Source organism: Hesperophylax consimilis, chromosome 18, assembly GCF_061612785.1.
Source record: "Hesperophylax consimilis isolate HC1 chromosome 18, BYU_Hcon_1.0, whole genome shotgun sequence".
NCBI lineage: Eukaryota > Metazoa > Arthropoda > Insecta > Trichoptera > Limnephilidae > Hesperophylax > Hesperophylax consimilis.
In genome coordinates, this window is record NC_142853.1 from 18,539,855 (window position 1) to 18,553,816 (window position 13,962).

The following is a 13,962-nucleotide window of genomic DNA, read 5'->3' on the forward strand; positions in this document are numbered from 1 at the left end:
ATTAGACAAAAGTGTGTAAAATAAAGTAAATCCCAACTAGAGTTGATTTCCACGATCAAAAAACTATAATTGCAAGAAAAAAACTTAAGTCAAAAAATATACCTTTCATTAGGGTTTGTCAATCCTGCACCTTTTTCAAATCCCGCGGATGAATTTAGAAATTTGCGAAATTTTTATTAGGGGTTTAAAATTGAAATAATGCAAATTTTTTTTAAATTATTTTGTATGAACTATCTATTATATTATTAAAAAAAACAGACATCAAAAATGTAAAAAAAGTAAATCATCGAGAATTTTTCGTATCAATAATCTTGATACTATTTATTAAGGAAAGATTTAAGTGAAGGTACATTATTATTTACTTGTGATTGTGGGATGCGGGATTCAAACCCTACCTACTATGGGACTCAAGTTAAGGCACATTAGGGATACTTTAACAAGTCGGATGAATTACCAAAACCTACCAAAAGTTTTTCCAGATATCTTGATTAACAAAACAAAAAGTAAAAATATAATAATAGTAACCTTACTATAAAGATTAATATTAAAAAATAGTTTGTTTGGCGTGAAAAATCCAAGTGAGGAAGTCAACTATTAATTCTGTTTGTTTCTTAATAAAAACTCTTCCCTGTTATTCACTTGTGTATTATATTAGCTCTATGCTACTATGGGCACTATTCCGTATTTTTTGTCTCAATTCTGTCTTTTGTCTGTACTTAGTTTATTTTTAGTTATATTAAGGAAGTAAAAACTGCATCTCTGATGACGTAATAAGGTAATAAATGTATGATAATTATAAACTTATATACACGGTTTTGAGTTTGGAAGACATTGCTGCATTTTTTATCGTTTTAACATACTCTTGCTGTATAATGATGCATTTTTTAAAGTGTGCTTTTGTGAATTTATTGTTTTGTGTGTGTAAATTTTGGAAATTTGGGGTTCTTACACAGACGATTAGAGTAGATATAATAAAAGTTAATCAATCGATATCTTAGACACGCGCCAATCGTTAAATTGAGCACATGCTTTAATGCTACACGTATTTGTAACGAGTTCTATTACAACCTTGTGGCTTATTCAACATTTGTGAAGTTTTGGTCGCAATCTTCAGAAACTTCCAAAGAGATAACCGACCAATTTCCGGTTAGGTACAAACCGAAAAATAATTTCTAATAAGAGCCTAGTTTCATCTACTATCCGAAAGTGCAAATTGCAAAGAAGGAAATATGGAAAACGGATTATTGGAAAAGCGCAAAAACACATCGCCGAATATATATATATAAAAGTTCGTGTGTATGTTTTTAATACAGCCATACACTTATTTTAATGAGATCTTGTTATTTCAAATGTGTAATTATTTGTCCGTGCATGTTAGACCTGCTCGAATCAACAGTTAATCAGCGATAAAATTTTAATATGCTGTCTGAAAATTTTTTAATGAACAAAAACCAGCTAGAGTGCTTTGAAATAGTAGTTTTAATAATAATTTTGCATTTTATCTCTGTACAGTGTTTCTATGGGTATAAAGCTTACCTAACTATATTTTTGTAAATTATCTGAAAAATGATTAACCATTGATTTTATATGTTAAAAAAATGAAGCTATTAAATCACGCTATCAAGCTATTGTAATATAGTGCGACCAAACAAAACTCAACGACAACTGAACTTTATAAACAAAATTCAACAAGTTATAATTGGTGGGGGAATCAGCAACAAGCCTGTTTGTTTATTTACAGTTAGCGACACTTATTTCATGATATTGAAATGTTTTTTGAAAATAAAAATGGCTTGGTTATGATAGTTTTTGGTTACAGTAAAAAATATCATAGTTTTTACTTCATTTTTATAAGCACAATTTTTAATTGTTACATCCGTAGCAACCCTGTTTTTATTTAAGGTAGTTATTATATTATATTCATCTTCTATATATATTCTTATATTATATCAGCACATCATTTTACAATAAGGAATGTAAAATCTAGAACAGCTTTTTTTAATCCGTCAGTTGGGCAACTAATTTACATGTTTAAAACTTTTATTTTAAATTACACTAAACATTCCTTTTCTCGGGAGATGCTGTTTACTAATTGAATTTGCAAATGTGTTCTTTTTAAAATGTTTTACCGGTACACGATCTATATTTTTATCAAGGCTTAGTAAAATCTTTAATTTTATTATAAAAATTTTCACTTACTTTATGAAATCCATCAATCATTTTAGTATTCGATGTCAATGTGAATAAAATCAGGAACGAACTATCCCATCACAACAAATCACTACAGTTCTATCACATCAAACACAACAAACTCATAAATCAATATTGTTTCACAGTGTAAGCAAAAACATCCGACAACATCAAAACACCATATTTTACTAATGTTCAAGGAAAAATCACCTCGTAAACAATGCGATTAACGAATTATAAAAATGACATTTAATAGAGGCCATATTTTTTTCAACATTGGTGATTATTCCCTTTGACACTGGTTTGAATTCGGAACACGATAAAATTGGCGGTAAATTATTGTTTGTTAACCTCAAATCACTTATTAAAATCCCTTTTTTTAGTATCTGCTTCCGAGTAAATAATTTTCTGTTATTATGATTTGACGCTAAGTTAGACGAATTAAGCGGGATATTTTCAAATTCAGAAGCGGGGTCAAGCGTGACTAGCGACTTTAGCCTGCAGATTGCGACTGTGTGTGGATAACTTTATATTTTTCATCATCTTGCGTAATAAAATTCTCGCCAATGAACGAGCGAACGCGACATGAGTTAATTCACCTATACGCGGGCAATAATAAATTGTATTCACTGAGTAAGCGAACGTTCGGAAAAAAACCTGTTTACCAAATTTGTATTGAAAAAACAAGTTTGCACTTGCGATTCAACACACATCGATTCATTGATGAACTACGGTCAGTTCTAGGAGAAATTAGACGTAACATAAATGGTTTTTTGATTGTGAAAAAATTACAGTCTGTACTATAGCGGCCCTCCATGCCAGCGACTAAATGCTTGAACAGAAGAATTTATTTTCTTAATGTCATGATGAAAATTAACCCAGTGATTGATGTTAATTATAATGTAAATTATAACCGAAAATTGAGAAAATTGAATGAAAATATAATATTATACAAATGCAAAAATGTATTTATGAGCTTCGTTAGATCTTCGATTCAATATTGAGCATTACTTTAAAAAAATATAGCGCAATTAAATGTTATCTCATTTAATAAAATTAAATGAATACCGGAAACTTACAAGTTTCATTCACAAGAAATTTCGTTTTCATGATACCGACACCATCTGTGAAAGGGTGTTACGATCTGGTTTATTGAACGTTGTTCAACTTCTGATGATAGCTTAACGAATTTTAATGGTTGCTAAAACGACCATTCTCTTTTACGTTTATTTCATGTAATTAAGAATCTATGGAACCCATGACAATATAACCCTTACTCCATACTAGAAAATGGAGAATATTTTTTAAGCACCAGATATTTAAGATCCGCCCTCAACTACCTGTTGTCATGGTCATAAGGTAAATAAGTAAAGGGCAGTATTGGGATCGATGTTAAATAAATTTGGCTGCATTGTAATTTTTTTTATTAAAAATACATTTATATAAAATTAATATTTTATTAGAAGTGCATTTTAATTCTATTGAAAATATTTGTATACTTACCTAGTATTTTTATTCTATTGAAAATATATGTTTACTTACCAAGTATTTTAATTCTATTGAAAATACATATATATCTATACTTCCCTAGTATTTTAATTATATTGAAAATATTTATTTACTAACCAAGTATTTTAATTACATTGAAAATATTTTTATACTTACATAGTATTTTGTTGAAAATACTTGTATACTTACCTAGTATTTTAATTATATTGAAAATATTTATTTACTTACCAAGTATTTTAATTACATTGAAAATATTTTTATACTTACATACATAGTATTTTAATTCTATTGAAAATATTTGTATACTTACCTAGTATTTTAATTCTATTGAACATATTTGTATACTTACCAAGTATTTTAATTCTATTGAAAATGTTTATATACTTAACTAGTATTTTAATTCTACTGAAAATATTTTCTATGGATTTCTATTGAAAATGTTTGTTTGAATTTTTTTAAACATGTTTAAAATGAGTGGTTTAATAACATACACCATCCATATTGTTATTACTTTTACAATAGCCGTGAGGTTGCTCATTACAAATCATAAAAAACCTAGTATATCTGTATTGTATTTATTTATTTTATTCAAAATATAGACAGGTATAAATATGTATCTTGTCATAGTTTGAGCTAATAAATAGCTCGTGATTATCGGAGTAGCATTTACATAATAAGCGATGAATTGTAATAATGAAAAAGGCATTTTTTGACTTATAAATTATAAAATAAGATAAGAGTTATGAAAATAATAATTTTAATAAATTATGCTGAAAACAATCTGATTTTTTTTTAGTAAAAATTCTCAAAATTGATACACAATTTCAATATTGCTTAATATTAATAATTAGATTAAAATTGTTTTGTTTGAACCACTAAACATATTATTTTAATAAACGCCGACCGGTTTCGGACCAACCGTTCCTTCCTCAGGGTAAAATATTTATTTACTCAGTATATATTAACTTAATAAGTTAATATATATTGTGCCTTGAAGAAGGAACGGTTGTTCCAAAACCGGATTTACCTTGATTCAATTATTTATAATGGATTATAGTTATAACTAATTTCAAAAGTATAAAATTTTATTAATAGGATGGAGTCTCACCAAGTATTTACAGATAAAATAGGTATAGGTATTTTTTTTTAAATAACCTCATAATACGAAATTGTACCAATGCAAAAAATAATTAATAATGCATTTCATACTTGTGGGGGGAAATCCCGCAGTGCCGAACACCTAAGCTTGGGAGATATTTAAAAAAAACGAATGGATTTGAATTTATTTACTACACATTATTGGGTACATAACGATCATAGACATGTAAATAAATCAACAAACAATCAACAGAGTACAAACTAAAAGTGAAAACAAAAGCTAATCATTGGAATCAATTTTTGGTTTATCATTCTTTGGCACCTAGTACCGAACATACTTATAAAATGACACTTATGACCAAACATTCCTAATAAAGTAACATCTATCATAAATATACTTGTCAGAGCACTCTGGAATATCAGCGCACTCCTCGTGAGCCCATTCCTTTCACGAGTTGCACTGAATCCAGTCCTCAGCAGACTTTCTAAACAAACAGATTACGTTTCTTGGGTTGCATGCGCAGATTGGTTACGTTTTTGACAATTTTCTTGTAACGGCAAAGTTTTAGTCTTTTATATCTGTCTTCTTAAATGCACTTTTTTATTAAAGTACATTTAAAGAACTTTTTAAAAGAACTCTTTAAAGTCTTTGTAAGTTATCGAAAAACACATCTACCAGTGCTTTATTGAATCCAACTGCACGGATCAACCTGCTAGACTCTGCTCTTCTTAGTGACAAGTGTGGATGACGTTTCGTATATTTGCAATAAAAATGCTTACCGGCTGTTTTTTTTGCACATTAAAACGATGAGGTATTTTGAGGTGTACAGCTAGATCAAATGCTAGTTTAAAAAATTCCTTTCTTGTCAATGACATGCATCTATCAGCTAAGTCTTTGATGTGTGTTTCTAAGACATTCTCATATTCCGACGAAAAGGTTTCCGTGAATCTCCCTAAGATAGGTTATAATTCTACTTCTTTTCCTTCTCTTACAAGTTTCAGTTTATTATATAAAGTAGAAGTGGGAATACCGTATCTTGAAGCAGCTTCTCTTAAGGACATCTTTTTCATAGTTACTTTTTCAATTACTCTCCATTATTTTTAATATAAGATCATCTGAAATAATAAAATGGAACCATTAATATTATTGAAAATAAAATAATCGCGGAAAAATAATTGTTTGGTCATAGAAGAAAAAACACTGTTCGGTCGTAGGGACTCGTAGAACAATATTAACATAATAATAACTTTAAACATACTTATTAAATGCAAGTTTTAAGCACTAAAATTGTAAAAATACTTACCGAAGACAAAAAAAACTGTAATAGGAAAGTCACCACACGTAAATCTTGCAACAACCAGTATTGTCTTGTATGCACCATACGTCACGTTCCCGCGCAAAATGAACGCGTCGGTCGGGAGCCTCAAGGGGGCTACGAGCAAGACCGTGCCTGTTGCCGCGCCTCTCGCGACCTAACTAACTCTCTCACTTTCTTTACCATGACAAACGACCGTTTTCGTTCTCTTATTTGCTATAGTTTTCGTATTCGTTCGGTACTACCTGCCGTTCGGCGTTAGGGGACTCCCCCCTACTGGTTGTATACATATTTAGGAACTTTACATGAAAATTATAAAACACTAAACCATTTTTCGATTTATATTTTTAATTACTTTTGTTGGAACCGGAAATCACTTAACACAAAAGACAACTCGAGCATACTCTCGTGAAGACGAACTGCGAACAAATGACGTCTGTACAAGATTTTCCGCCGCAAATTTAAAACGTTCTAACTTTGACCCCAAGTAATGGTCTAAAAGCTGCTTACCATACAGATTATACGGCCTATTGCTAACATGGTTAGTTTAATAAAGAGGTGTAATCAGAAGAAATCTTTTCTGGCTTTAAGCTAATAGGAATGAGGGGGAGTTGGAGATGGGGAAGAGTGGGATTTGTAAGGGCCTGACTATTAAGATCTTGTCACCAAATACAATACGGTATTTTAACTGTTTTTTCTCGTGAAAATTAGGATAGTGAAAGAATTAATATATTGTTTTATGTTGACGAATAAATTTTCCATAACGATTTAAAGTGTGCCATTTTCGATTTGCCGCCAAAACGACATATTCGTTTTTATTCGTGAAAATGGCGGCGTTGTGGTCACGCTGTGCAACGTTAGTGACAGCTGTCTTAATAGCCAGTGGCGTTTACTACGTTTTAATGACGTTGTAGCCGGTTGGAACCATTTCGGTATATGCGGTTTTAGATAGTTTTCAGATTAAATTTATGAAAGAAAATATTAAAATTACACATTTTTCGTACTATAATCAGAATCCGAAATATAAACTTTAAATATCCCACACATTTTAAACATTATTCATAGTTTTTGAAAACACCCCATTACCCACTGGGGCCCATACCGCCGCCCCAGAAATCCCACAAGGTTTGCTACGTTTGATGACTTTACAATGGTGCCGTATTCTTGGGGTGAGGTTTTTCAGGTCTGTCCAGCTGCGTGGTGGGCCGGATAGGGAGAGACCGATTTAGAGAGACCCTTTGACCTCTTCAGCCGGACTCTCACTACCCATCGCCTTGCACTGCAGTAGGAGGGATAGATTAAAATGTCTATGTCACTTCTCGACACACATATGCTTCCCAAAATTTCCTCTCAACCCTTTCTTTTATAAAACCTTATACGTGACATCTCCAAATGACATAGACACTGAAGAAAATTATTTTCCTCAGAGCCTCCTGTGTGGAGATAATGTTAAAAAAGCAATACCTACTGAGAGATTCTACACCTCAGGAATGTGCCACAAATACAATACCCACAACTAACTTTATTTCAATTGTATACTATGAAATAACACATTTAAAAAAACAAATAAATTTGCTGGCCGCTATTCGAACAATGTTGCTTGTGTTGTGATGGAGAACTTAGACAGCCGAGGAATTGAACTAAGATGCCTGGATGGGACTCCAAACGCGATGCCAACTCAGCACTGACCGATCAATTTTGGTTTCGTGTTTACAATATTGAAACTATGCCAAATAAACAACACCGCTTGATATTTTATTTCTATAAATGTCATGTGCCATATTTCACTGAAAACATAACTTGTTGATAATCTAACTTGTTGCCGTAATACCTAAGTTTTTTCGAACATTTGTGCTGTGATTGTTTTCATATTAGATTCAATAGATTATATTGACCAGATAGTGACATAATAGTTGATATCAACTCACAGCCGCCCCCTCCTCCCCTAAATGAAAGCATTTCCTTAAAAGCATAATGTCTCCATATTTCGTTGAAATGTTATAAACTTTCTTTTTTTACGTTTCATACCATGAGTAAGCAGAAAAAAAGAAAAGTACCTAAGTCAAAGGATGATTTTCCACATCGCTGTATTTTTATCAATATTTTAGTTTTTGCCTACTCAGAATCACATTAAATATTCTTACGAAATGTACTCATTTTTTCATACTGTTCGTATCTTCTTCTCAATCTCTTCTTTGTTCTTTATTATTCTTTTGAAAAAATAAACTTCCAGAGAGCTTTTATATACTACATACTCGTGTATAGTACATCTTTCAATTGATTTTTATTTTTACATTTAATAATTTACAAGAAAAAGATAATAAAAATGCCCAAGCGTTGTATAACAAAATACAAGAAACTCAAAATACAAATATAGTATCATATCAAATAGTTAATCTGAAAATTTTTACCATATCAACCATTGATGTATTATGTCAACAGTTTCGTTTATTAATAAACGTGTTTTAAATTTTACACACCTGAAAAACAACAATCTTTAAATTAGTTGTGTAAAATTTAAAACGCGTTTATTAGTAAGGCTCTATCTATGTTTTTGTATAAATAAAGAAGATTGTCTGTGGCCGGCGGGCGGACTCCCGGAGGGCGGCGTTCGTTTATTTTGTATACAAATCTACAGTTTTATTCCGAGATTGATTAAATTATGCAAATTTGACCTTCAAAACAAGATGAGGGTCACAACCTTGAAACTTCTTGATGAAATTATGTAAACTTCACCTTCAAAACAAGATGAGGGTCACAACCTTGAAATTTCTTGATGAAATTATGCAAACTTCACCTTCAAAACAAGATGAGGGTCACAACCTTGAAAGTTCTTTATGAAATTTTGCAGTCTTGACGTTTAAAAGATGAGGAAAATTTCTGTCTACGCATAAAGCTTGGAAAACACCGGGGACTTCTGCTTGTAATTCATAAATAAAATGAGTAGTTCCCATATACGGGATTTGAAGTTTACCAAATTCAAATTATTGTCAAATAATTCCAAATCGTTTATATTTGTTACTAAGACTATGTAAACGTTGTATTGGGAATGCAAACCGTAGTTGGAATGAGAAATGCATAAATGTATAATGTTATTGTCTGACTAGTCGTTCGTTTAGGTAAGTTTAGATTAATTAAGTCGAGGTGTTGAAAACGATCAAATTTAGAGTTCAACAAATTTAATAAAAAAGGCTCCACGAGCAAAACAATGACTATAAGTTAAAAAAGGTTTAAATTAAAAAATATGTTAGTTAATTTTTTTGTACTTATTTAAGTACCTAGATAGAAAAAATATATAATAGCGTTGATAATATTATGTTAAATTATATTTATCTTCCAAAAGGCTATTTTCTACTTAAGAGAGATAAAGACTTAAAGTAACTTTTTATTTCAAGTTTAAAAATTGTTATTTTTGTTCCTAATACTTGATTTTCATTGTTGTTATTATTTAAATTTAAATTTACGAATCTTTTGCGCGGTTTTATTTCGATTACTGTATAATAATGACTAGCCATTTAATTAATAAAGATTCGAAATTTTCAAATTGGAAATTCATACGGCATATATTCTGGTCTAGTAATGTGTAATTTTTATTACCTAAGAAATTCTAAAAATATAGTACTAAAGGATTCATATGTCTTAGTCATATACTGATTTATAAATGTGGAAATTCTAACTATCCAATTGTAAATATTCTCCAAAATGCCCTGTAAAGAATCACAGACTTGTGATGTCCCGCAAGAAACCATTCATCTGTTCTGAATGCAATTACTTATGTTATCCAAATTGACCCTGGTAATAAATTACATCTTTGCGATTTTTTCAAGGATAATGAAACCATCTTGTCACTTCAAATGCAATCAACAATGTTCATAAAATTTGTTTTGACAGCATCGCCATTCCATTGTAAGAATATTATGTACTAAATATACAATTTGGCTGTCCTGAAACGGGAATCCTTCCCAGTTGGACAGACAAAAGTTAATTTTGTTTTGTATTGTTTATAATTTATAAATATAAAATAAAATAAATAAAAGTGTAAAGGCTAATTAAACATATTCAATTTTCCAAAAATGCACTGTCGACATAAATAAGCATTGGAATCAAAACCAGATCATTGTGATATAACAGTATGAACAGCTTAAATACCACTAAGCCATTCTTGGTCTCTACACCTTTCGATTATAATCGATGGATTCGTCTTGAGTTCACATATATTGGAATTATGTACATAGTAAACTTTACTTAATATGAGCCAGTGAGTACCAACGGAATGTTAGTTACAGATTACACTAGGTGAGTCTTCATGAATGATTTTTTTAAACACATTAATTATAAACAAAACTTACATTTCTCAAATTATGCCGATTCTATTAATTACCACAACTTCAAATCACTTCATACACGACGTTTGATTTTTGACCAAATCTTATTATTTAAAATTCTTAACAATGGCCTCGACTCACCAGAGCTAATGAATTTAATAAATATTCATATTCCAACAAGATCAACACGGCAATCCCATTTGTTTCATTTACCTACATATAGAACTAACTTTATAAAAAATTCACCAATTCCACGTATATGTGCTCAATATAATACTAAATTTCAAAACATTGACTTTTTTAGCAATACACTTCACAAATATCGATTAGAAGTAACTTGTACGATCGAAAATTAATACAATAGTATGGAATGTATCCAGAGCATCTCCTATCCTCATCCTTAATTCCTATTCCTCCCCTCCTCACCTAATATATATATATATATATATATTTTTTTTTTTATGCAATAAAACTCCATCTCTAATCAATTTTAATATAGGAGACTTTTTTGGCTTGACTGTATTTAACATGTATATATTTATATTTTATGTATAAGCTGTTTGTCTCTTACCTTTACCAATAAATAAATAAATGTATCTGAATCGCACCCATTGATGCAAATTGAAATTGACATGAAATACTCTGAAGTAGCAATGAGACATTACAGCAATTAATATACGAAATAATGTCAATCCTACCCGATTGGCGTTTAGCGAGGTAGGTAGAGTTGTCGAATCCAGTTCATGGGTAGGAAAGTTCAATTCTCAGTCAAACCAAAATAAATAAACTGATCTTAAACACGAGTCTCAAATATTGTTAAAAATAAGACAATACGTAATATAAATTAATAAACATATTGATTGCATTGTTTTTAAAATAATATTCATCTCGACCCGAAAACTCCCATTGAAACAAGCACAGCAAATTTAAATTTATGTTATAAAAAAAAACAAGACATCCTACCTAGCAAATTCTAAATCCATGGTATATGGTAACCATTTATGTTAATGTGTTTACCGTGTAAACGTTATTGGTTGATTGAGTCCTGAGTTCCAAATTCCTCACGGCAATATTCGATATTATTATACTATTTCATATTTATATGCATTACACATACACATAAACATTGCACGTACACTAAAATACGCATCTATGACAGTAGACCTTGCGTTGTAAAATTATAATAATATTTGGCTGATTTATATATTACGCCGTTTTTTGTGAAAAAATCACCTCAAGAACGCTGTTTATTTCTTTTATTTAACAAATCAAAACAAAAATTTAGGTAATTTATGAAGAAATGTTGGTAATTTATAACGCGTAAGCTGGTTTTCAATTTATTTATTTAAAGAAGTGTGCCTGTGGCGTGTAATGATCTGCCCTTTCTACTTCAAACTTTTCCTTCTCTTCTTTCTACGATACATTTTCCTTAAGTCCCGTAGGTAACTTTTCCATAAGGCTTTGGTTATATATATATCCGGGGTAGGAAGGTCCTCCCTGCCGTCTTTTCTTTATTACACACCCCTTCAAGTGTGTACATCCTAGTTTGTCTACGTGACGTACGACCTTGAACGTACTCATTTCACGTGACGGTTCAGTATAAAAAGGCTTCACCGAACGTTGTGTTGGGTTTTTGTTTCTCGGTTTAGAAACCTAGTTATTTATGTTTTGTGTGGTATCCCTTGGTTCTTTTGAGATAGAGTGAGTTGAATCCATTACCGCTGTTTTTCAAAACCATTTTATAAACCTTATCTTCTAAGTCGCCTGCTCACCCCCCCCTAGCTACTCGATTCTACCTATCGTAGGGTAATGTGAATATAATAAAGTGTTAGATTTTATATATGTGATATACATACGATAAATTTATGGTGTTAGTTGTCGGCGCCATCCATGTATATATTTTGGGAGGGGAAGGAGAGGAAAGGAAATGAATTTTTTTCAAGTTAAGATTGGCTCCTCCGCTTACCAAACAAAACTGATGGATGATAATTTGAGCAAGGCGATCGATATCTGCGTGTCTGGATATCACAACCGGCCGGGTCTCCCCTTGTTCCAAATCGGCAACCTTCACGCCAGAATAAAGAAAACCAGGTCTCATCACCAATTTCAGAATTGCCCCAATCTCAAACACCTCCAGGAAAATCTACTTTACTGAGTGTAGAAGGGGAAAACCATGACATCCCTTGTCACGAATCTAGTCGCGAAAATGTGACACGCAAGGTCCTAAGTTACGTGCCACCTCCAGAAAACGTTGTAACTCCCACGCCGTCGGGGATTTACATCCCTTTCTAGGTCAATACATATATAACACACGACGATCTTGTCGACATTTTGCCCGCTTATTAACGATAGGTTGTGTGCCTACCCATTCAGCCAATTATCATGTGAGATATATGTAAGGTCTACTCGATATGCCAAATTTGGGATGAGGACTGTCTGTATTTTAATATTTGGTTCCAGTATTTATTTTATGAGGTTACTAGCATCCTCGTGTATTAGGTATGGGTAACTCCTACTGAATACCTATCCTCTCAGGTAAGGTATAAACGGATAATTGGTTTGATTTTTGCATTTAATTTAAAGAGGCTGCCTACCTCTCGAAAGGTACCTGTTGAGAAAAGTTGTTCGGTTGGTAGTTTTATTTCGGAGATTACCATCTCCCTCTTCCGACTTTAGATTTGTTTTTGTGCATCCCAATTCGTAACTTAGAAAGTCAAACAATAGATGAAAAGTATTAAATTAGAAAAGTCAAATAACAGAAGAAAAGTTTTCATTTTGTTCCGTCTGGTTGCATCCGAACGCTTTCAATTTGGGACGGCATACGCTAGCAAAACTTCCCCTTTGACTGACTGTACTCCGCGCCTCTCGGCCTATATATGAAAAGTCATTGGCCTGTCTCTCACTCACAGCTGATTGACAATCCGTCTAGGGTATTCCTTTAATGATAACATTATTTGGGCGGCAGGTGTCGTAAACTTAGTTGTATCCGTCTTTTAAAGGGGGTCCTCTGGAATTTAATAAATAATATAAAAACTCACCCAGTTAGGCACCTCTCATTCTCAGCGTGAAGCTTACCTGGTTACACTATATAGCTAAATCACTTTAATTTTCGACCTCCTCCCTACGCTTATAAAAGGGTAATTAAATATTCCTGTAAATAAAATTGTACCTCCCTAATCTGTTAGGATTCGAACCCACAGTTAATAATCTATTTGATTCTCTGGTTTTTCGGTCTCCGTGGATAGAATGCCATCTCGCCAAATCAATAACCTAGCCCGATTAAAACTTGCTGCCTTTATATACGGTCACTCTGTTTTAAAAACGCGATCATTATTATTATTATTTTCATGTTTTTAAGACAAGTAATTTAGTTTGAACTACACATTTAAATCAACACAACTTTATAACACAATCGCGATTGCACAACACCGGGCGCCCCTGAGGTGGGTTTTTACAAAACGGCGCTCTACAAATTATCCGATTGTTCCTTATTGTCATTATTATTAATTGTTTTCTCACTGAGT

General features: G+C 31.8%; 1 protein-coding gene across 1 annotated transcript in view; it reads right to left on the bottom strand.

Moving 5' to 3' along the window:
• Positions 1-2,737, bottom strand: part of LOC149415458 (uncharacterized) — a 50,048-nt gene extending 47,311 nt beyond the window's left edge. The window contains exon 1 of the mRNA XM_089642398.1: positions 2,200-2,737. Within this exon, the coding sequence (XP_089498524.1) occupies positions 2,200-2,220 (21 nt within the window). The 5' untranslated portion in view covers positions 2,221-2,737. The remainder of the gene's footprint in view (positions 1-2,199) is intronic.
• Between the last annotated feature and the right edge of the window lie 11,225 nt (positions 2,738-13,962).